This window comes from Trachypithecus francoisi, unplaced genomic scaffold (assembly GCF_009764315.1).
Source record: "Trachypithecus francoisi isolate TF-2019V2 unplaced genomic scaffold, Tfra_2.0 Lachesis_group15, whole genome shotgun sequence".
NCBI lineage: Eukaryota > Metazoa > Chordata > Mammalia > Primates > Cercopithecidae > Trachypithecus > Trachypithecus francoisi.
Genome location: NW_022681460.1, coordinates 10,132,653 through 10,157,560, shown reverse-complemented (window position 1 = coordinate 10,157,560; position 24,908 = coordinate 10,132,653). Strand labels below are relative to the sequence as shown.

The window sequence follows — 24,908 nt, the reverse complement described above, 5'->3', positions numbered from 1 at the left end:
CTTGTTGGTTTAGTGAGTCATTTTGACAGGCTTTCGGGCAGGGTATTGTAGAGACCGTTCTGTGAAATCTGTATGCTCAAGAACTAGGCTGTATAGATCAGGCTGGAAAGAAAAATGGGTGGGGAAAGAAAGTTCAGTTTTCTTTTCCCTTTTTTTCATGGAGAAAGAACAGAGAACACAGGAAAAGGGACAGCATGGATCTGAAATAGATTTTGCCCACTTTCTTCCCAATCTCTCTGTTTTTGGAATCCTGGGTAAGATGTGATGGATGGGAAGACTTTTAAAAAGTTAAGAGCATTGAGTGCCAAGAAGGAGGGCGATCAAGGGCGAAGTCCATTCAGTTGTCACCTGGACAGAGCCCAGGCATTGTCCCCTCCCCAACCTCCTCCTCCCAGTTCCTGCCCACCCCTTGTCCCTCTGTTTTAGTCCTTATCACATTTTAGGACAGTCATTCATTCCTCCAGCAGGAAATATCTCCAGGCCTTCTATATGGATGGCAGGTAGCTAGGCACTAGGATTTCAACCATGAGCAAAGCAGAAAAAGTTCCTGCTCCATGGAGCTGACATTCCAGAGGGAAAAAAGAAGGATGTCAGTGCTTTCTACAATGGGCACGGGAGGCCTGAGGAGGCCTAAATGAAGTGGGAAGAGCCATGTAAAAATCTGGGAAGAGTTTTCGGACACATGCAAGGCCCTTGGGGAGAGAAGGGTATGGCATTGGGGGGACCACTCAGGATTTAGGGACCAGAGTCAGGTGAGCTCGTGGGGAGCAGTGGAGCGAGGCATGCAGTGAGCTGGGAAATAGCCAGCTGTGGACTTTATCCCAAGAGTGGTAGGAAACCACTGGTGGCTTTGAGCAAGAGTGGACTTGACCCGACTTCAGTCTTAACTGGGTCACTCTGGCTGCTGTAACGAGTGACCCTGGTGGTGCAGAGTGGAGACATGGTCAGTTCTCTGAGGCCAGGGATGCTGTTCATCTCTGGTCAAGCATCACTAGGCTAACGACCTATGAACGTGGACCTCCCTTGAGGCATTGGAGTGAACTCCTTGCCTTTTATCTTTTAGAAGCTAGATGAGGTGTGGTCCTTAACAGAAGGCTCAGCTTGGCTTCTCTATCAGGGCTGAGAGCTGCAGGAGGCAGAGAGACTGTGTTGCACCCATGAGACGGGTGAGGGGCACTCTCGTTTGGACCCTCACACTGGCTAAGTGAAATGAAACAAGACTTCCATAAATAGCCAGTATCTGGGCACAAGGGTCAAGCTGACATCGTGTCTGTGACCCCAGAGGCCTTTATAGTGAGCTGGTGTGTCACAGGGTCACTTGCATTTCAGTGCTGGGGGTAACCCATGCAGAGAAGATGATAGTGGTTATTAAGGACCTGAGCTTCTTTCCAGTGAAGCCAAAATCTTTGGTCATTCTCAATAGGGAGAGGGCTTGCTGGGCCTTCAGATGGTCAAGAACCCCATAGCAGCCTGCCAGTGTGAAACAGGGCTCGCTTCCCTAATTCTCAGCCTCTGAGACTTTCACAAAAGGTGTTTCAGTTAAAACTGTATTGGAAACAAATATTAGATTGAGGATTAGAAATCTGTTTTGTTAGTCTGAGAACTACTACTAGGGGGATGATGTTTATTGAGTACTTTCTGTGTTTCAGGCACTGAACTAGCAATGGATACTGTCATGTAATAAATAAAAAGCCAACTTTAAAATTCTGTGGTCACAGTGGACATTTGACACACATCAGCTCTAAGTCTCATGACGATCTATGAGCTGGGTGTCATTATTCCCATTTTACAGCCCAGGAAACCAGGCTGAGATTCAAAAAGCCCATTCTTTTCCCTGCACAATGGAGTCTTCTTGAATATGTCATCATCAAATCCCCAAATCTCTTGAGACTCAGTTTACTTATCTCAAAATGAAAAAGTTAGATAAGACAACCTTCCAGGCCCCACCAGCTCTAACAGTCCAAGCATGACCCACCGTGGCCTCTCTCAGTAACTCAGGGAACGAAGCCCCCATCCACCGCCCACACCCTCTTGGTGCTTCCTTTCCAGAGCTGCGCTGGTTAAACATCATACTCATGTGTGTTGGCCGAATGGGAATCACCATTGCATTCCAAATGATCTGCCTGGTGAATGCTGAGCTGTACCCCACATTTGTCAGGTGAGTGCATGGAACAGGGGTAGCCAGTGACATGGCTCTGAACTCACCAGCTCAGTGGGAACCAACATCTCCAACAAGGTGCTTCCTCAAGATGCCCCCGCATTGCTCAGTTTGGACATTGAGTGGCATTGTTAAGAAATCACATTCAGAGAGATGGGGTTAAGCATCAAGAGAGGGTCAACCCATAATTACATCAAAAAATGTGGAACGGGACCCTGTGAGCTGACAGATGGTGTCAAAGTTGTTCTGTACATACAACAAGTACAAGAACAAAAGGCGGCTGGTGTAGAGAAGTGAGCACTGGACAGGGACTTGGGAAACCTGTGTTGTAGCCCTGTCCTTGGCACTAATTTATTGTGTAAACATCAGTCATTTCATTGACACTTCTGGGCATCATTTTCTTAAACAGCTGACATTTGTATAGTGACACATGAGTATTTCCATACTTGTGATTCCATTTAGCCCTTACATTTGTTCTTGGGTATGATTATCCCCATTTTACATAGGAGGAAGCTGTGATTTAGAAAGGGAAAGAAGCCGTGCAGGGGTCAGACAGCTAGAAAGAAGCAGGGCTGGGGCAAGGACCACATCTTCCTGAGCTGGAACCCTGTGGTTTTTCCATTACAGCACATTACTGTTGTGTAAACTGAGGAACTTTTCAAAACTGTGGTAAAATATACATAATATGAAATTTACCATCTTAACCACTTTTAAGTGTACAGTTCAGTAATGTTAAGTACCTTCACACAACCAAGCTCCAGAACTCTTCTCTTGCAAAACAGAAACTCTGTACTCATTAAACACTAGCTCCCCATATTCTCCACCCTCCAGCTCCTGACAACCACCTGTCTACTTTCTGTTTCTTTGAGTTTGGTTACTTTAAGTATCTCATATAAGTGGAATCATACAGTATTTGTCTTTGTACGATTGGCTTAGATCACTTAGTGTAACGGCCTCAAGGTTCATGTATGTTGTAGCATGTGCCAAAATTTTCTTCTTTTTAAAGGCTGAGTAATATTCCATTGTACATATGTACCACATTTTGTTTATCCATTCATCTCTCAATGGACACTTGGGATGCTCCACTGCTTGGCTATTGTGAATAATACTGCTATGGACATGAATGTACAAGTATCTCTTCAAGACATCTTTCAGTTCTTTGGGGTGGAATATCCAGAAGTGGAATTACTGGATCATAATGTAATTTCTATTATTAGTTTTTTGAAGGAACTGCCATTTTTTTTCCATAATGGCTGCACCATTTTACGTTCCCACCAGCAGTTCACAAAGGTTCCAGTTCCTCCACATCTTTGCCAACACTTGCTAATTTCTGTTTGTCTTTTTGATAGTAGCCATCCTAGTGGGTTTGAAGTGTTATCTCATTGTGGTTTTGATTTCTCTGATGATTAATTATGTTGATCATCTTTTCGTGTGCTTGTTGACTATTTGTGTATTTTCTTTGGAGAAATGTCTACTCAAGTTCTTTCCCCACTTTTGAACTGGTTTTGTTGTTGTTGAGTTGTAGCAATGGTTTATACAATCTGGAGATTGACCCTTTATCAGGTATATAATCTGCAAATATTTTAGTCCATTCCATAGGTTACCTTTTCATTCTGTTGATTGTGACCTTTGATGCACAGAAGTTTTTGATTTTGATGTGGTCTAATTTATCTCTTTTTACTTTTGTTGCCTTTTCTTTTGCTGCTGAAGAACTTACTTTTTTAAATCAAGTTTATTGAGGTATAATTGACATAGAGTAAAATTCACTGCTTCTAACATGCAGTTAGATTAGTTTGACGACACACACACACTGTCTCGCATATGTATATATAGTCATTTAGCCACTGCCACGATTAAAACAGAGAGTATTTCCATCACCCCCAAAAGGTTCTTCATGTCTCTTTGCAGTCAATCCCCTTTTCTTCTCATCTCCAGACCATGTAGTTTTAGCTTTTCCAGAGTGAGCTGTAAATGAAATAATAGAGCATGTCACCTTTTGTGTTTGGCTTCCTTCACTTAGCATGATGAAACTCACCCACTTGTTGGATGTATCAGTGTTTTGCTTGTTGTTGCTGCATAGTCCTCCAGCGTGTGAATGTCAGTGTGCCACATTTCATACACTGTTTAGCTATTCACCACTTGAGGGACGTTTGGACTGCTTCCTTCAGAGTGATTCTGATGCAGATGCTATAGACACTTGGATGCAGGCCTTTCAGTGGATGCATGTTTTCATTTACGTTGGGTTAAAAACTCAGGAGTGGAATTGTTAGGTCATATGGTAAGTGCGTGTTTATGAGAAACTGTCAGACCGTTTTCCGAAGTGACTGTGCCATCTTGTGTTCCCACAAGCCATGTTTGAGGAATCCTGTGGTTCCACATTCTCATCAGCGTTTGGTGCTGTCAGTCTTTTTTTTTTTTTTCAGATGGAGTTTCACTCTTGTTGCCTAGGCTGGAGTGCAGTGGCATGATCTCTGCTCACTGCAACCTCTGCCTCCCAGGCAGGTTCAAGCGATTCTCTTGACTCAGCCTTTTGAGTAGCTGGGACTATAGGCAGGCACCACTGCGCCCGGCTAATTTTTTGTACTTTTAGTAGAGAGGGGGTTTCACCATGTTGGCCAGGCTGGTCTTGAACTCCAGACCTCAGATGATCTGCCCACCTCGGCCTCCCAAAGTTCTGGGATTACAGGCGTGAGCCACTGCACCTGGCCTGGTGTTGTCAGCTTTCTAAAAGTCATTTTGGTAAGTAATGGTATTATTGTGACTTTATTTTTCCTAATTACTAATAATGTTGAGTGTCTTTGCCTGTACTTACTGCCTTCTGTACCTTGGAAGACTTAGTTTTAAATGAAGATTACTTTAATTGTAAAAGTAACCACTTTACTTAAAGTTCTAAGAAATTCTAGTTTGTTAGAAATTCCATATGTTGGCCAGGCGCGGTGGCTCAAGCCTCTAATCCCAGCACTTTGGGAGGCCGAGACGGGCGGATCACGAGGTCAGGAGATCGAGACCATCCTGGCTAACACGGTGAAACCCCGTCTCTACTAAAAAAATACAAAAAACTAGCCGGGTGAGGTGGCGGGCGCCTGTAGTCCCAGCTACTTGGGAGGCTGAGGCAGGAGAACGGCGTAAACCCGGGGGGCAGAGCTTGCAGTGAGCTGAGATCCGGCCACTGCACTCCAGCCTGGGCGACAGAGTGAGACTCCGTCTCAAAAAAAAAAAGAACTTCCATATGTTACCTTAAACTCTTTTTCCTCTGTATACACTGTTTCTTCTCCTTATGTCATCACACCGATAGTTTCTAGGAAGCACCCCAGCTCCCCAGTCTCATCTGATACATGCACAGTGCTCTGAGCCCTTCAGTAAAGCCAGAAGACACCAGGATGGCCTTGATTCACTCTTACCTGACTAATCCTTTATTAAGAGGCCATGTCTGAGACTCTCATTGGTAAAAAGTTACTTGGACTGAGTACAGGAAATGAAGGCAAATTAAAGAGAAAACCTTCTATATTTGGCAGTTCTGAGCCCAGAGTCTAAAACAGCCAGGCCAAACAATTCCATTGTCATGGCCACCGGGCCAAGGGGACTGACTCAAAATGTAAACTGTGAAAGGTACTGAGTGCATAGTTCTCTAGGGAGAAAGGCCAAGTAATCCATCCCTGAGGAACCCTTGACCACTGCGCAGAGAGCCGGTGGGAGAATCATTCTCATTCACTAGGGAGGGAAGCTAGATGTTCAGAAAAAACTCTCAACTTCTTACGTACACACACGCGCACACACAAGGTAAGGCAGTCATTCAAGTTCCGATATTTCTAATCAATTGCATCAAATTTAATTTGCAGAGAAGGGATAATTTCTGTGACTTTATTACTTTATAAGCACTCCATGTTCAGACAGTCTCTATGTAAAGCATTTTGGCCCTGCCTCTGTTCCAGGCGGTTTCAGAGTTGGACTGCTCTTCTCCTCCTCACTTTGTGCAGCGCATATTGTAAGAACATTCATTCGGCATTAATACTCACTGCCTCGCTTTGAAGATGATCTTTGCATTTTTATCTCCTCACCTTCTTATGAGCTCCTTGAAAACAGAAACCCCGTGTCAGGTCATACTTCTCTCTACCTCACAGAACTCGTCTATGGCCACACTCACTGCATGCTGTAGAATGACTCAATGAAGGAAGTACCACAAACATCTGAATGGTAAATAAGGTGCCTAGTTCCCCACTTCTTCTAGTTTCCATGTGCTTGCCATTTTTTTTTCCTTTTTAACAATAATTTCTTAAAAATAGTAAAAAATAACGGAGTCTTTTCTTGCACCTCTTGAAAATCACACAAAAGCTCTTAGAAGAATAAGGGAAAATGCAAGTGCATTTGAAACCAGGATAACATGAAAAGACAGTCTACAAGAGGAAGGGCTGCCTAGTGTGTGAGGTCTAAGGGGGTCTGAGAAGATTGCAGGAAAGGATCCCTGTGACAGCAAATCATAGGCAAGGCCAGCAGCTTTCCAAAGTAGACAGTGTGCCTTGAAGGGTGTGACCCACGGTCACTTGTTTGGAGGAACAGAATGACAGGTGCATGGGCTGGAGGTGGAAGCTCCCTTCCCTGGGTATTGTATGGTTGAAGGTGAAGCAGGGGAGGCAAGGTTGTGAAAGAAGATGTGCAGGAACTTTCAGACAGCAGTTACTGAGAGGCGGGTGGAGGAGACTAGTTCCACATCGTCAGCCTCTGTAGATCAGGAATAAGTGAGCTAAAAGCATCTAATCACATACAACCCTGATCAAAGAAAGAATTTCTACTAGCCCAGAACATGGCCTGGCTGCTTCCCCACAAACACTTCTAGAAATGACTGATAGAGGAAGAAATCACAGTATGAAAAGACGAGTAATAAACCAAAAAGTAACTCATTCAGGAACTACACAAACATATCATGAGATAAAGGGCAAAAGGAGCAGAAAAAGCAAAAGGCAAATGAAGAATACTTACCAGAAAAATACTGTAACAACATAGATCAACGTTCTAACCACCTATACGACCAAAATGTAAAGTATTAATAAATCAGTCATCTTCATGAAAATAAGAGTTTAAAGCAGAGGTATAGTTCTAGAGAGGATATCTGACAAGACAACAGAAGACACTGAAGCTGTCTTAGGAAAGAAACAAAACAGAAAAATTAAGAAGTGGAGAAATTCTTGCATTTGAGACATGAAAATCAATGTGAGGGAAAGGCAAGACAGGACTAAGAGTTGCAAAGTAAAATGGAAATAAGAAATAAGCAGAGTTTAATCTGGGCACAGCGGCTCATGCCTATAATCCCATCACTTTGGAAGGCCGAGGCAGGCGGATCACCTGAAGCCGGGAGTTCGAGATCAGCCTGGCCAACATGGTGAAACCTCGCCTCTACTAAAATTACAAAAATCAGCTGGACATGATAATGCATGACTATAGTCCTAGCTACTCAGGAGGCTGACGCAGGAGAATCACTTGAACCCAGGAGGCGGAGGTTGCAGTGAGCCAAGATCGTGCCACTGCATTCCAGCCCAGGCAGGGAGACTCTGTCTCAAAAAAGAAGAAACAAACAAACAAAACAAAACAAAACAAAAAAACAAAGAAATAAGAAATAAGTAGAGTTTCAAAGATTTTATGTATGTATGTATGTATACAGTCTGTAACCCTTTTGGTAAAAAAAAAGATATATATACACCCCCAGCCAACACACATACACAATAAATATACTTCAGGAATACATCTGAAAATAAAAGAATGCTTGAATCTATAAATTAAAGGGACACATGTAACAGGAAAAATATAACCCAGTGAACAATATTAGGACATATTTTTATTTGGTTACTATACTTTTTTTTATTTTTTATTTTGAGATGGAGTCTTGCTCTGTCACCTGGGCTGGAGTACAGTGGCCGGATCTCAGCTCACTGCAAGCTCCGCCTCCCGGGTTCACGCCATTCTCCTGCCTCAGCCTCCCAAGTAGGACTATAGGCGCCCGCCACCTCGCCCAGCTAGTTTTTTGTATGTTTTAGTAGAGACGGGGTTTCACCGTGTTAGCCCGGATGGTCTCGATCTCCTGACCTCGTGATCCACCCATCTCGGCCTCCCAAAGTGCTGGGATTACAGGCTTGAGCCACCGTGCCTGGCATTTGATTACTATACTTTTAAGATAGAGAAAGAGTCACCAAGTAGTCAGACCGAAAGTTTGTCACCTATATAAGGAGAACAAATTGTTATCATTTCATGAAGACAGTCAATGCCTGCAAAGACCTCAAGAAAATAAAGTATAATCCAATTATTTTTATTATTTTTTTTTGAGATAGAGTCTCTGTTGCCTGGAGTGCAGTGGCATGATCTCGGCTCACTGCAACCTCTGCCTCCCTAGTTCAAGTGATTCTTCTGACTCAGCCTCCTGAGTAGCTGGGATTACAGGCGTCCACCACCATGCCCAGCTAATTTTGGTATTTTTAGGAGAGATGGGGTTGGTCAAGCTGGTCTCAAACTCCTGACCTTAAATGATCACCTGTCTCAGACTCCCAAAGTGCTGGGATAACAGGTGTGAGCCACCATGCCCGAACCCAGTGAATTTTATCCAACCAAGCTCTCATTTCTATAGAAAAGCAATAGCCAATCATTTAAAAATACTCATATAATATGGTTCCTATGATCCTTTCCCAAAAAACCTGTTAGAAAAAAAAATTCAGTAAGTACAGTGACGAATGGAGTAATGTGTCAGAATTATTGGTAGTGATCATTGAAATTGATATTAAAAAGAGTGTGTTTTCAGCTACAAAACAGAATATAATATCACAAATCTGAAAATAAAGAAAAGTTATAACTAATAAAGATTGAAAAAAGAAAAGAGAGAGAATGTTGGAGATGGTGTAATACACTGATTTCTTCAATACACTTTTTTTTTTGTTGGAAAAGTGTATCATTAAAAACTGACAAGTATAATTTGTTCAGCAGCAATATATTTGTAAAAACTGATAAGTAACATCCTAGGTATATTTTAAGATATAAAGGAAAACACTAAAAGTAATGATATAATCAACTAAATCAGGTCATGGAGGAGGGATGGTTTGAGGAAGAAGTACAAAAATACTAATTTTATGATTGTTCATAATAGGAAGTTAGTCAATACAGTCTAAAGAAATAGAGTATTAATTATATAAGGTTATACAGGCAATCATTTGACTAAAAATACAGCCCTTCCAAATTATCAGGAAAAATACACATAACCAACACATACTGAAAATAAAAGCCACCAGAAGCAATAAAAAGCCCTGGTGTGAATAGATGATAGAATATGCATAGATGACAGCATTGATATCACAGAATTGACATGATAGAATTAAGACCAAACATTTCTGACATTTAAATAAATGAAAGGAGGCTTAACTCCTTTATTGGAAAAAAAGATGACTCCCTAGCTTGATTACAAAGCAAAATCCAACAATATGCCTGCATATATAAAGTGTAACTTTTCTTCAGAAAAGCTAAAAGGAAAGAATGCACAAAAGCATACTAGGGAAATATATAGCAAGTGCCATAATCTAATCAAAGTTGAATTTATGGGAAAAGGTACTAAATAAGATAAGGAGGGCCCTAAATAGTGATAAAGAAAGAATCCACAATGGTTTTAAAGGGGGATTTAAAAAAATATTTAATAGAAAATTCCAATAATATTTAAATTGCTCTAAAGCCTAGAAAAAGAAGGAAATTTTCCAAGCTTAAAAAATAAAATTAGCATAATATTGGTACCAAAGAACAACAAAGACAAAGGAAATGAGGAAACTACAGACATATATTTGTGAACATTGATCTAGAAATCCTAAACAATATATTATCAACCAGTGGAGAACATTAAAATAATTGCTATTCTGTGTCTTAGATGAATTACTCCAGGAGTGCAAAGATGACTCAGTATTAGAAAACCTCACAGTATAAATCAAGTTTGTAAGTCAAAAGAGAAAAATTATATTATTATCTCTACTGATACTGAAAGGCATTCAATAAAATTTCCACCTCTACATTTGTTTTAAAAATTTCTAAGAGATGATATAAGCATTTATATCATTTAGGATATAGGTTATGGAGGGAGGGCTTGGGAAAGAAATATAAATTATGAATTTTGTAATTTGTCATTGTAGGGAGTAAGAAATTATGCAAATAATTGCAATAGAGGAAGCTTAAAAATAATACCCTAAAGGATAGAACTTTTCCTGATTTATTATTCCTATTTTAATTATGTTTTCAAAACAAAGCTCAAGATTGTTTCTAGGAGTACAAAATTGAGCATGGAACAAAGTGAAATTTACAATTTCTGACATCCAATAAAAAATTACCAGGCATACAAAGAAGTAGGAAAAGACAGCCTATCTTGAGGAGAAAAATAAATACATTCAAACTGACCTAGAAATGGCACAGATGATAGAATTAGTGGACATGAACGTTAGAAGAGTTATGATACCTGTATTCTCTATGTTTAAGAACCTAGAGTAAAGATTGAGCATGTTACGTAGAGATAAGGAAAAAAAATGTAAGTCCCAAATTAAACTTCTAGAGATAAAAACACAATGTCTGAGATGAAAAATATACCGCATGAGTTAATAGCAGATTAAACATTATGGAAGGAAAGATTAGTGAACTTGAAGATAGCAATTGAAACTCAAAAAGGAAAGACAGAGAGAATCAGTGAGCTGTGAGACAATTCTATGCATGTAATTGGAGTCTGTAGAAGTGAGTAGGAGGGGTTAATAGAGAGAAATAATGCTTAAAATTTATTCAAATTTGATGAAAACTTCAAATACATAGATCTAAGAATCTCAATAAATACTAACCACAAAAAACATCAAGAAAGGCACATCATAAAAATCTTTAAAAGGCCAGTCTGGGTAACATGGTGAAACCTTTCTACAAAATCTACAAAAATTAGCTGGGTATGGTGGTGCGTGCATGTAGTCTCAGCTACCATGGAGGCTGAAGTAGGAGGCTTGCTTAAGCCCGGGAGGTGGAGGTTGCAATGAGCTGAGATCACGCCACTGCACTCCATCCTGGGCAACAAAGCAAGGCCCTGTCTCAAAACAAAAACAAAAACAAAAACAAAACAAAAACAAAAAAAACCTTAAAAAGCAATAAGAGAAAAAAGATATCACAAATAGGAACAAAGATAAGAATGACAGAAAATTTCTTATTGAAAATGATACAAACAAGAAGATGGTAGAAAAACATCTTTAAAGTACTGAAAGAAAGAAAAGGAAACTGCCAATCTAAAATTCTTGACCCAGCAAAAATACTTTCAAAAACAAATGGAAAATAAAGACTTTTTCGAACTTACAAAGTCTGAAAGAATTAATCACCAGCAGACCTATACTACAGGAAATACTAGTCTTGAAGGTCTTTCAGAGAAAATGAAAACAGTATCAGATGGAAATCTACATCTACACAAAAAAATGAAGGGCACTGAAAATGATAACTACATAGGTAAGTGGACTTTTTTTTTTTCTGGTTATTTTCTTTAAAAGACAATGAACTTTTTAAAGCAGGGATTGGCAAACTTTTCCTGTACAGAGCTGGAGAGCTAATGTTTTAGGCTTTGTAGATCACATATAGTCTCTATTGCATATTATTCTTTGTTTCTTTAAAAAACCTTTTAATCATGTAAAAACCATTTCTAACTCAAATCTAAAAATGCTGTCTTTGGCCTGTGGACTGTAGTTTGCCAATCAAAACAATAATCACAATGTGTTGTGCAAAGTCTGGGAGGGAAGAAATACAAGTATACTATTGTAAGTTTCACATATAATCTATGAATGTTACAATATTACTTGAAGGTACTGTGATGAAAGAGTTAGGTTTACTACAAACCTAAATCAAAAATTAGAAAACAAAATAATTATAGCTATTAAGCCAACACAGAAAATAAAGTGAAATCATTTAAAATAACTTGTAAGAAGGCAGAAAAAGAAAGGGTTACAAAGGACAAACAGAACAAAAAGAAAACAAATAGCAAGATGATAGATTTAAACTCGATCATACTAGTAATCACACGAAATATAAATGGTCTAGATACTTCAGTTAAAAGGCAGAGATCGTCAGATTGGACAAAAAAGTGAAACTCAATCACCTGCTGTCTACAAGAAGCTCACTTTAAATATAAGGGGGGCGGGGAAGACAGTTTAAAAGTGAAAGCATCCCCAGCAACTCTTCAAGTGGAAAAAGCAACTAGTCACAGTTTAAATCTCATTCTCCCAAGAAAATGCTCATCTTAGCACAGACCAAAGCTTGCAGCCACAGGAAAGGAACTTGAAGTTGGAATTTCAACGATTAGTCTTTTCTTTCTCAACAACTACAAACTCAGCACCAGATTACCCTCATCAACACTACAGATCCCCCATGGTGCTAGTGCTAGAAGCTGGAATCCATGTTTTTCTCGGGAAGATCTACTTAAGGCCTGTTGCCCTGGGCAACAAATCTCTGGATCACATGCATAAGGAACCACATTCACTGACTCTTAACCAGTGAACACCAATGGCAGATCCCTCATTCTGATTAGGTCTCCTTTTTCCCCAATGTGCCTCCTCTAAGGGTCACTTGTTGGCTATTGAGGTGATGGATTGGTGAGTCAGTCCCTGGTGCAGATCAGTCAGGATTTCCCTCCTGGCTTGACCTCACTCCCAGGGTCTTAGGGCTGGGAAGGGCCCAAATCCCACTAGACTCAGCCACTCCCAGACATTGTGCTTTCCTCACAGGTGATGACAGGTCATGGACCTAGGACAGGAGTGTGGTAAAATTGAAGTTGAGAGCAGGGAGCATGTGGTCTTTTTATCTTTGTAAGGCTTGCAGCAATTCTTCAGGAATTACATACCTAAGAGCTAAATATTTGAATGTATAGTTAAAAAGAGGTAAGCTCTCTGCCATTGCATGGGCAATGGATGGCTCATATCCACTTTTGCTCTAGCCTATTACCTCCTCTCAATACCCTCTGGGCTGGTCCTCATGGTTCCTCCTGACCCCTGCAGTTTTCTTCTGAGGTGCTGAGCACTGGACACCCACAGCAAACTGCAGGTATTGGCATTGTGTTTGTTTTAGGATCAGGTTAACATTTGGAAAAGCGAATCACAGAATTACCATATTTTTTTGTCCTTTGTATTTTATCAGGAACCTCGGAGTGATGGTGTGCTCCTCCCTGTGTGACATAGGTGGGATAATCACCCCCTTCATAGTCTTCAGGCTGATGGAGGTTTGGCAAGCCTTGCCTCTCATTTTATTCGGTAAGATTTTGTGAAGCATATATTTCTTCTTTTCCAGCTTGGCAGTGGGCTCAGCATGGGTGCAACTGAGTGTGAGTACTCAGTCATATTTGTTGAGTGAAAGGAATGATATCTCTCAGTGAGTTTACAAAAGGCAAGGATGGTGCATGCTCTTGGGATGTCTCCTGGCTTATTCTGTCTTGCTTCATGGGAAAGATAAGAAACCATTCCTAGGATATGGGTCAGGGATTGCCATCCTCTGGCTCTGGACTCTGTGGACTCCAGTCATTCATACTATAGGACAGAATCTGAGAGACTTTTGGACATAATCTCCTGATAAATGTGATCACCAATTCTTACACATTTAACATGTAATTGCTAGAGTCTTGAAGATGCTGAATTATCACCTGTCTTCTGTATCTAGATCTTAACAATTGAGAACACTCACAAGGAGATGAGTGGGAATCAAAGTTCTGTATCAACTTTCTTCCTGATACAGTTGGATGAGAGAAGGGAGAGGGGATTCCTACTTCTCTCTCCAAACCTAGGCCAGGGAACTTCCAAGACCCTGCTTACCCACTTGATAGAAGGCAACCATTCCTGGTTGTTTGCAGAGACCTGCCATGCCTGGGCACAGCTGAACTCAAAAAGAGGGGTGGAGGAAGAGAGAGGGAGAGGGAGAGGGAGAAAGGAAGAAGGAGGGAGAAAGGGAAGTAGAAGGCGACGGGAAAAAAGAGGGAAAAAAGAGTGATGGGAGGGATCCACCCTGCCCGCATATAGACTGTGCTCTATAGCTAATTCTATGTGCATATGTACCCCAATCAACAGATCCCCAAATACTTAAACATCAGTTACTATGGAACTTCATACTTCTATCGAAGTAAACTGAAGGCAATGCTTCCTTTACTCACTCTGACATTTCCCCAGTTATCCTACTGTTTTAATTTTCTTTTATAAATGTTCCTAACATTTTTTCTTTAAAAAAAATAGTATCTGTCCCATCTGTGTTGTCTCTTCCTCTCTTAGGCTGGCTGTGATCATTTCTGTCAATGACATTGGCTCTGCTCTAACGGCTCCATTTGCAATCTGCTTCCTTTGAAGGGGTGTTGGGCCTGCTTGCTGCGGGAGTGACGCTGCTTCTTCCGGAGACCAAGGGGGTCGCTTTGCCAGAGACCATGAAGGACGCCGAGAACCTTGGGAGGTGAAGCCCATGGTGCCCAGGACTCTGGAGGCCCATGAGTCTGACCCGCCGTCCAAAAGGGGCCTAATATCACTCCACGTTCCTCATTTCCTCTATCTTAAAAGTTTAGGAGAGCTTTACAGATATTTGTGTGTCTTTTTATTACTCCCAGAACTGCTGTGAGGGAAAAAAACCATGATAGCCACTGACTTTATGTAAGAAAATAATGAAGAGCATGAGTTGACAGTTATCTGTTCTCGACTGCATAGCAGAGAATGATTTGTCTGTGATGTTGGCTGTGGTGCACCAAGATCCCTAGCTCATCCCAAGAGTTACAAGATCTCTAGATCACCCCAAGAGTTACATGATCCCTAGCTCAACCCAAGAGTTAATGACTCTGAGTGGAGAACATTTTTAATTCAATCTTCTGTCCTCTGAGCCATTGTCTCAGATTCTTTAGTAACTTTCTTCACAAAATTCTTTTTTTTTTTTTTTTTGAGACGGAGTCTCGCTCTGCCGCCCAGGCTGGAGTGCAGTGGCCGGATCTCAGCTCACTGCAAGCTCCGCCTCCTGGGTTTACGCCATTCTCCTGCCTCAGCCTCCGGAGTAGCTGGGACTACAGGCGCCCGCCACCTCGCCCGGCTAGTTTTTTTTTTTTTTTTTTTTTTGTATTTTTTAGTAGAGACGGGGTTTCACCGTGTTAGCCAGGATGGTCTCGATCTCCTGACCTCATGATCCACCCGTCTCGGCCTCCCAAAGTGCTGGGATTACAGGCTTGAGCCACCGCGCCTGGCCACAAAATTCTTTTGACAGAGAGCAAGATTTGCTGGAGTTTCATATTCTAGTCTTAGAGTAATAAAAAAGGAAATGAAGGAACAGTGCTTGATGAGGTGATCTCTCTCAGGATCCTTTACAGGCTCAGTTCTATGGATTCCACAGCAAGGATGGGTGTGTCCTCGTGAATAGAGACAGAAAAGTCTATGCAGTCCTACAGACTTAGGTTTGAATCTAGGTCACCTGACTCAGTAGGCCATGTGACTTTGGGAATGTCATCGAACCCTACGGAGCTTTCTTTTTCATTTAATTTCCATGCCTGCAAAATAGTCACAATAATACTTAATTTACAGAGTTTCTTTAAAGATCCAATCAGATTAAGTAGGTGACAGTGACTAATCCATTGCCTGGCACATAGTAGGTGTTCAGTAGAGCTCAGATTTTCTCCATTCTTCTTGCAAATTGTGCTGTTTCCCCAGTGATCCTCAAAACTAAGTGTGCACAAAAAGCACAAAGGGAACATGCTAAAATGCTAAATTCCTTGGCCTTCTTGATTTTTGATTTAGAATATGAATGATGCAACTCAGGAATCTGTTTTAATAATCTCTGCCAGTGATGCCCATGCAGATAGGCAGTCTGTACACCTCACTTGGAAAAATTCTGGATTTCTCAGTACTGATAAGGGCAAAACACTATTTTAGCAGTAAATACATTTTCTAGTTGCTGATGATTTCCTTCTTTTTGATCCCAAATGTGTTATCTGATTTAAAGATGTTTCATTCTAGTTTGTTAACAGCCACTTGGTTGTCTTTTTTTTTTTTTTTTTTTGACTTGGAGTCTCCCTCTTGTTGCCCTGGCTGGAGTGTGATGGCATGATCTTGGCTCACCACAACCTCCGCCTCCCAAGTTCAAGTGATTCTCCTGCCTCAGCCTCCTGAGTAGCTGGCATTACAGGCGTGTGCCACTGCGCCTGGCTAATTTATTATTTTTAGTAGAGATGGGTTTTCTCCATGTTGGTCAGGCTGGTCTTAGACTCCTGACCTCAGGTGATCCACCCAACTCGGCCTCCCAAAGTGCTGGGATTACAGGCGTGAGCCACCACACCCGGCCTGGTAGTCTTTTAAGATGTTCTGTTTAATCCCTTCACTCCCTCATCCTAATCATTCCCACCCTGCCAGGGGAGGCGGGTGCTGCTGCCCAGAACCCTGAACCCCCTGAGCATCCTCAGTTCTTGACAATACTCTTCACACATTATAATAATTGTTTATTTCATTGTCTGTCTTCTCCACTATACCAATTCCATAAACAGTAGCCACAGTCTATGGCCAGAGTGATCATGTTGATTCCTCCTTCTTCCCCACTTGCAAGGGGAGAATGTCAGGAATGGAAGTGACTGCAACTCTAGCTAAGTTTCATAGGGTGCTGGCTGTGTGTGTGTCAGCCTCCCTGAAATGTGCATTTCACCAAATCCTCCCAAAACACTGGGAGGCAGCTACTATGGTTATCAGACCCATTCCACAGATGAAGGAGATAATGACATGTATCCCAAAAGTCACCGGATTCAAAATGAGTTAGCCAGCAACATGATCAACCTTCTACTTCAGGGGTTGTCTGACTCTTTCTGGAAAGGGCCAGATAGTAAATATTTCAGATTTTGGGGCCCTGTGGTCTCTCTTGCCACTACCCAGTTCTGCCCCTGCATGGGAGAAGCAGCTATAGACAATGCATGAAGGAATGGTTGTGTCTGGATTCCAGTAAAATGCTGTTTATGGATGCTGAAATGTGAATTTCATGTCATTTTTTAAGTGTTTTGAAATATTTTCATTTTTTCCAACTATTTAAAATGTAAAAACCATTTATAGTTCACAGGTTGTACAAAAACAGGCTATAAGCTCAACTGGGGCCACAGGCTGTAGTTTGCGAAGCCCTTTTCTTCTTTGTTGTTTGTCATTCTTAATTTCTCTTTGTCTTGACACTTATGCATTTCTTTGTACAACTTTGCAACAGTTTCATCATCAACAAACTGATTGCTTATTTATTTATTTTAACTTCAACTCTTAACTTTGTTGTTACAGAAAAGCAAAGCCCAAAGAAAACACGATTTACCTTGAGGTCCAGACATCAGAACCCTTGGGCACCTGAGAGAGATGCTTTGCGGGGATGGAGTGTTGGAGGGATGAAGATGGCGTTATCTTCTGCAGAAATTCCTAGACGCCTTCACTTCTCTGTATTCTTCCTCATACTTGCCTACCCCCAAATTAATATCAATCCTAAAGAATGGTTTGCGTGGGCTTTGTTTTATTTTGTTTTCTTTCTTTTAAGCTCTCCAAAGCCTTGGCTATCTTCCACCTGTGCATTCGTTCTAGGGAAAGCTGTTGGTGCTATTGTTATCAGGCACTTAATTATCTAAAGACTCTTGAAGATCAGTAGAATTTAAATATTGCTATAAAAGAAGCCTGTGTAACTGGGTTCCTAGAATAAGTATTCTAGAAAGAATTTTCTAGAAAGAAAATCGGTTTGATTCACTCTCTGAAAGAAAATGCCTTTGCGTTTGTAGGTATCTATATTGGTGAAAGCCTTTCAACATGTAGATTGTTTGGAGAGTACGATCAGCCTTCCATATCCATGGGTTCCACATCGGTGGATTCAACCCACTGCAGACTGAAAATATTTGGGTAGCTGGGGTTGGTGGCTCACGCCTGTGATTCCAACACTTTGGGAGGCTGAGGCGGGAGGGTCGCTTGAGCCCAGGAGTTTTCGACCAGTGTGGGCAACAGTGACAGCCTGTGTCTACAAAAAAGAGAAAAAAGTTAGCTGGATGTGGTGGCCCACACCTGTAGTCTCAGCTATTAGGGAGGCAGAGGTGGGAGGCTCACTTGAGCCCAGAAATTCAAAGCTGCAGTGAGCCATGATTATGCCATTGCACACCAGCCTGGGCAACAGAATGAGACTCTCTCTCAAAAAAAAAAAAAGAAAAAAGAAAAAAAAAGAAAAGAAAAAGAAAGAAACGAAAATATTTGTGCAGAAAAGATGTTTGCGTCTGCACTGAATGTATACAGACTTTTTTTTGTCATTATTCCCTAAATAATATGGTTTAGCAACACTTACATAGCATTTACATTATATTAGGTATTATAGTTAATCTAGAGATGATTTAAAGTATAAGGGAGGATGTAGGTTATAGGCAAAAATGACATCATTTTATATCCAGGACTGGAACATTCTCAGATGTTGGTGTCCATGGGGGTCCTGGAACCAATCCCCACGGATACCGAGGGGCAACTGTATTGGTTTTTAGTACGGAAACTCTGCCAGCAAACCATGTCCTCGTGACCTTTACATACACATGATAGAATAAAACATGCTCCTCATTCAAACACCAGAAGCACCATGGCCATTTCCGAGAAGACATCTCTGTCCCCTTGTTCCAGGAAATATTTTATTCTATCTCATTCTTGGTTTTGGTTCTCCTTGGTGATTCTAGAAGGTCAACGCCTGTGCAAGCCATGAGATATCACAGTAAATATACCAAAGAGAGTTCACTTCACAATGGGTTATGTGCTTCCTGAACCCTATACCATGATTTTGTTCCCGGAGGACACAAAAAACTTGATTTTAAAATTTCTTTATCTGTCAGACAAATCACAAAGACAACAATAGCCAGTCTTCAGAGTACATCAGGAAAAAGCTTCTAATGGGAATTGGAGGCATGGTGAAATACATGTGGCTGTATTATAGACACTTCTGGCCTGATCTAGCTGAGGTCAGTGATAGCCACAAGGACTTAAGATCATGGAAGTGGGTGCCAAGCAGCACTTTGGTTGTTCTTTGAGAATAGACATTGCTACCTGGAAACTCAAATCTTTGTCCTTGGCCAAAAAAAAAAAAAAAAAAAAAATTCTCAATGGTGGAGTGAACCTAGCTCTTCATTCCAGTGTTGGAAGCAAAGCCCTTACCCTGTGTCTTATACTTTCTGATGATAATGATCACACCATTTACTGGTCACAAATTTGTAAATTGTAGGCTTTGAATGATGTTTTCCAAATGTGTATTAAAAATGTCCTCTCTAATCTTTCTAAGAATCCTCTTGGCAAAACTTCTGTGGAAGGCCTTAAACAAAATAAAAGTCACCATTAAAAACAGTGACACTCCCTGGCTAAACTTCCCTATGGCTTGTGGACATGTGTGAAAAAATAAGCACGTGTGCTGTTCTTGCAGCATAAGGCACAGCTAGTGTGTACTTATAGCACACAGCGGCATTGGTGCGGGTCACAGTAAGGTTTGTCTGACCATTCAGGAAGTGGATCTGGGAGAGTGGCAGGATCCCTGCAAGTGTGTCTGCTCATGCTCTCCCAAGGGAGGGAGGGAGCGTAATTCCAGAGAGTGGTTTAAAAATGGAGCCATGGAAACAAAGTGTATTTCTTATTGCCTGATACATCATGAAGGGACATTGAGGACCCTTCCCTTCCCGCCTTCCTCACTGTTGCTGTGACAGAGCCAACGTCTGTCTTGATAAAAGTCGGGGGCGGGGAGTGTGGTGAAAGGCATCTGGCAGTGTGAAGGCAGAAATAAGTGGGTTGGGGGCCAGATGGCGTTCAGATGCTTAGAAAGGCTGGTAGCTGTGACTTGGGCATCAGGAAACATACAAAGTCCCTGGTCAGGGCCTTGCTGTGAAATGCCCGGGCCCTTCCTACAGGGGCAGTGCTGTGGAGTTCCCTGCCGTTCAGCAAGCGTGTGCCATGAGCCGGGGGATGCCCCAGTCCTCCTAGGCTGGTAAGAGAGCCCGAAGATAGTCACAGCAACGAATCATGCAAGAATTCTCATAGCAGTGGGGGGCACTCAGGTGGTGCTGTGAACATCGGAGCAGCACGCCTGGCCCTATGCGTAGACGGAGGGAATCTGCAGATCCCTGCAGTCACCTCCTCAATCCTGCCCCGACATGTCTTCATGTGGGTCTTTTAATGAAATAAGTAAAATTTTACCTTGGTCAGCAAGTGATGGGTGTGGGGGCTGCAGACCAGGAAAGATCAGGATGAGGTGGTAGCCAAGGGTCTGGTGGTCCAGGGACAGGTGTCTGACAGAGCAGGAGGGATGGCAATGGGAGGAGCCTGTCACTTTCTGCCTTGTTGCGGAGGACACAGCTTTCTGTCCCAGTAGGAGGGAGGCAACTTTCTGTCCCAGAAGGAGACTGGACCCTGGCATGAGCTGGATGTGGTTCCAGGATCTTCTCCACTACCTGTTGATTTTATGGCCTGGAGCAGGGTCCTTGACCATCTGAGACTCTGTCTGAGACTCTGCCTCCTTATGGCACCCCACTCCCAGTGGTTGTGAGGATTCCAGGAACTGCAGGCTTCTCCTGGCAGAGCCCCAGAGTCAGTGTGGGGTCTGCTGCGGCATCAGGTGGCCTCCTAGCCACGTGGTCTCATAGCAGCAGCTTATGGTGGATTCAACAATCTCCAGCTGAGGAAAGATTGACTGTCCTTTGATGCTTACTCCCTATACCTGGTTGCTAAGGGCAACATGTTCTATTGTCCATCCCACCTGCACCTCTGCCCAGTAGGTGGCAGGTGAATGTCTGATGTTTTGAGACATCAACAGAGCAGGCAAATTAGAGATCTATTTGACTTAATTTAAGAGATCCCTTACAAAAGGTCATTTATGAGACACATTGATAAAGACTCAGTCATCGCCACATCGGGAAGTTGAGGAAGCTAAGTTCAGAGATGCCAAATGACTTGTGCTGACTAGCACACAACGGGACCTTGAATTTCCATCTTCTGGGTCAGATTACAGGAGGAGCAAGTGTAAGTTTGCAAATTAAGCAGGAAGGAGGGAGGTTGGAGGGAGCTAGCTTTAGAGGCTGTGTCCTCTTTGGAATGAGCTTCCTGGCATTACTGATTGGGCATTTGTCCCTGGCCTCATGCTGCTGAGCAGGACAGAGGGAAAACCTAAGTGTGCCCTGGGCAGAGTTCGAAGATCCCATCCCAGAGTGGTGACACTCTTGGCATCCTGTGCTCACTTGCTGATTCTGCTGTTCAGCCTGGATGGTGGCATTTATCCTCTTCAGGGTTCCTGTCTGAGTAGAGCATTTCATCTTTTTATGCCATTTGTAAAAAGGATATATACATGGAAACTACATACACATCTCGACATTCACATACACAGCTAAATACACAGCTACATCCACACATGGTCTGGTTTATGAGGGTATTGGATTAATTTCAAACCTCTTGTAGAGTGCGTGCTGCTTTCTCTGACCAATCTCATCATTCGGTTAAAATAAACATGAGATTCTGGTTGTCTGGGAGTTTTGAGGAATGGCAAATTTGTGACTATAAAAATAACAATAGCTCAGATATATTCAGAGCTTGCTGTGTACTAGCTACTGTCCTAAGCACTTTCCTATGTTATCTTGTTAAATTCTCATAACACCTCTATTATATTGGGTAATATTACCTAATTGTAAAGAAAAGGAAACTGAGGCATTAGGAGGCTAAGTGGTTTGCCCAACATCACCAGGTAGTAAGTGGAAGAACCGGTAGTCTTGCTCCAAAATCCAAGTTTTAAAGCAGGATACTGCATTTCCAGCTGACATCTGGGCAATAGTATCCTTATGCATTACGAAGAAAAACCTCCCAAAACCAAAAAAAAAAAAAAATTCATTCTTTTTGTAGAGAATCATTCTTTTTATTTTTCCTTTGTGTGCAGTCTTTATTTCAGTTTTCTTTTTCTTTTTCTTTTTTTTCTTTTTTTGAGACGGAGTTTCACTCTTGTCACCCAGGCTGGAGTGCAATGGTGTGATCTCTGTTCACTGCAACCTCTGCCTCCCTGGTTCAGGCAATTCTCCTGCCTCAGCCTCCTGAGTAGCTGGGATTACAGGTGTGCCACCATGCCCAGCTAATTTCTGTATTTTTTAGTAGAGATGGGGTTTCACCATGTTGGCCAGATTGGTCTATAACTCCTGACCTCAGGTGATCTGCCCACCTCAGCCTAGCAAAGTGCTGGGATTACAGGCGTGCACCACCATCCCCAGCCTATTTCAAATATTTGTTAAAACACCATTGTTATTCCTCAGGACAAGAGCAAAAAACATCCCCCAGAGCATAGCTTGCGTGGTCCCCGATTGCAGGTTCCGTTTCTGGAAGGTTCAGGTACAGTGCGGGAGTCCATTTATCTACTTGGCTACACCCCCGACTGAGGTGTCATGGGATCAATGTCACTCAAGTTCCTGGCAAACCAAACTCCCGCAAACAGTCCCAGATTGAGGATCAGGTTCCTCTGGAATCATTCCTATCAGTGGCAAAGCGGTGGACACCCCATGACAGTCTCCCCATTGTCAGGAACTTCAGGAGCTTCATTGGCTAAGCCTGCAGCATTCAGGGTGACCCGGTTGGAAGCCAGAGTAGTTGAGAATCACTCTTTTGGAGACAAGACTGAAGAGCATTTCCTGGCTGGTCTCAGCAGGAAGTTCTCAGGGTGGCTGCTCCTTGATGGTGTGAGAAGCACATCCTCTTTAGAACTGCAATAACCAAGCACCTATCTGCAACTAGGGCTACCGTGAGTTTGCCTCGATTATTGCTAAATTGCAGTTTACCTGATGCCTCACTTGTGATTTCGTTTAAAAACTTTAAAATACCAAGAAACAGGAAAAAAAAAAAAAAGTAAAATTCACTTTAAATCCCACCACTTAGAAGAATTCTATGGAGGAAAACTGAAGGTCGGTCACCGCCCCGTCTCCCCTACCCCAGGGAGTCAGTGTTGACAGGCCGTGAGTTTCCACCCTTCCTCTATAGATGGAGCTTGCTGACTAAGGGAAAAACATCAAGCTTTTCAAGTTTGCTTTTTTCAGAGGTCTTACTGAGGACTACAGCCCAGGAGAAGTCTTTCAGAGAGTTCCTGTCAAACTGCTCCAGAACACCATTTTGGCTCAGAATTTATATGCGGGTCATGGAGGTTCAGTGCAAAATCACATCAAGCTTGTTTGTAAGTTACATGAAAGCAGAATCAATCGCATCAAGGTGTGGGAGCAGGAGCACATCTGGTTATAGAGTACAGTGACACAATCACTAACCCTGTCAGATGTTATCTTCCGTGTGGGAAAAGGCAAGGCTAGAGGCATTCAATACTTTTTTTTTTTTTGAGACAGAGTCTCACTCTGCCCTGCAACCTGGAGTGCAGTGGCATGGTCAGGGCCCACTGCAGCCTCTGCCTCCCTGCCTCAAGTGATCCTCCCACTTCAGCCCCCCAGTAGCTGGGACTACAGGCATGCGCCACCATGCTAGGCTAATTTTTTGTATTTTTAGTAGAGATGGGGGTCTCTTGCCATATTGCCCAGGTTGGTCTCAACTCCTGGACTCTAGTGATCTGCCTGTCTTGGCCTCCTAAAGCTCTGGGATTACAGGCATAAGCCATTGCGCGTGGCCAAGTCATTCAGCTTTCGAGGAAAGACGTGACTCAGGCAAGAAGCATGGGGGCTTCTCGGGCTCCATGTGCTCCATCCTGCTTTATCTTCAAAGCACCTTTCCAGGGAGCTGCACGGCCTCCCACTCAGGGGTTTTGTGAAACAATGTTGGTAAGCAGAAATGAGCACACCTGGCTTCTTACCTTTCTTACAAGCCATGTACAAAAGTATCAGGCAGGATGACCTTCTGAAGCAGCAAGAATGCGTGTTTCCCCCACACTCTTCCTTTCAACCCCTATTCTGGCGACCATTGCTAGCTGAGTGGCCAAAGGGGAACCAGAAGACAAAGGCTGCAGACCCCCTGCAATGGGCGGCAGGCCAGCTACGACAGAGCCTCAGGACACCAGCATGGGTCTCCCTGTCAATGGAGGAAGTAGAGTTGTCAGGGCTGAGAAAGCTGGCTCCTAAGGGGTGCATTAGTCTGAGTGAAATTCGCCTACGAGTAGCCAAAATCTCCAAAATATCAGGGGCTTAAACAAGATAAAATTTCTTTCTCATGTTTAAGAAGCTTGAAGGACAGAGTGCAGCGCTTGTGTGGGATGTGGCAGAGACAGGCCCAGGTGCCTGCCATCTCATTCTGTGGACAGCGCTTCCTCCCCGAGGTCCGTGCTGGCTGCTGGGCTCCCCATTACATGCAGGAGATGGGGTACCACGAGGAACACAGATCCTCCCTTTAAGGGCACTTCTGGACACTGCCCGCAGCCTATCAACTGGACCTCATGGTCAGAATATCTGGAGAAGTGGGTGGCTTCGGGCCTTTCCTAGAGTTGGGTTGCTTTACTGTGGAAGTAGGTGAGAGGAGATGGGAGGTGGCCGAGTGCGTCTGCTCTGGTTGGAGGGGTGGATGACCTTGAGGGTCTGAGTAGGGACCTGCTTGGTTGCTGTAGGTGGCCATGACCATGCCCACCTGGGGTCCCTGAGCAGGTGGACCTGAGGCAGCTCAGAGATTCCTTGTGCCATGGGGGTAGGGGGAGCAGCATGATGTGACTTAGGGCTTGTCATGGCTGGTGATACGGTTTGGCTGTGTCCCCACCCAAATCTCATCTTGAATTGTAGCTCCCATAATTTGCACATGTCATGGGA

The 24,908-nt window shown here is 42.8% G+C and overlaps 1 protein-coding gene and 1 pseudogene across 2 annotated transcripts in view; one reads left to right on the top strand and one right to left on the bottom strand.

The window, feature by feature from the left end:
- Positions 1 to 17,642, top strand: part of SLC22A1 (solute carrier family 22 member 1) — a 36,024-nt gene extending 18,382 nt beyond the window's left edge. Inside the window, exons 8-11 of one of the 2 annotated variants that reach the window (XM_033234287.1) lie at positions 2,050 to 2,158; positions 13,319 to 13,431; positions 14,512 to 14,611; positions 17,440 to 17,642. In XM_033234287.1, coding sequence (XP_033090178.1) covers positions 2,050 to 2,158; positions 13,319 to 13,431; positions 14,512 to 14,611; positions 17,440 to 17,506 — 389 coding nt within the window. In that variant the 3' untranslated portion in view covers positions 17,507 to 17,642. The remainder of the gene's footprint in view (positions 1 to 2,049; positions 2,159 to 13,318; positions 13,432 to 14,511; positions 14,612 to 17,439) is intronic. The other variant, XM_033234288.1, reaches the window with a different exon arrangement.
- A 4,761-nt stretch (positions 17,643 to 22,403) lies between these two features.
- Positions 22,404 to 22,768, bottom strand: LOC117098114 (annotated as a pseudogene).
- Positions 22,769 to 24,908: the final 2,140 nt, after the last annotated feature.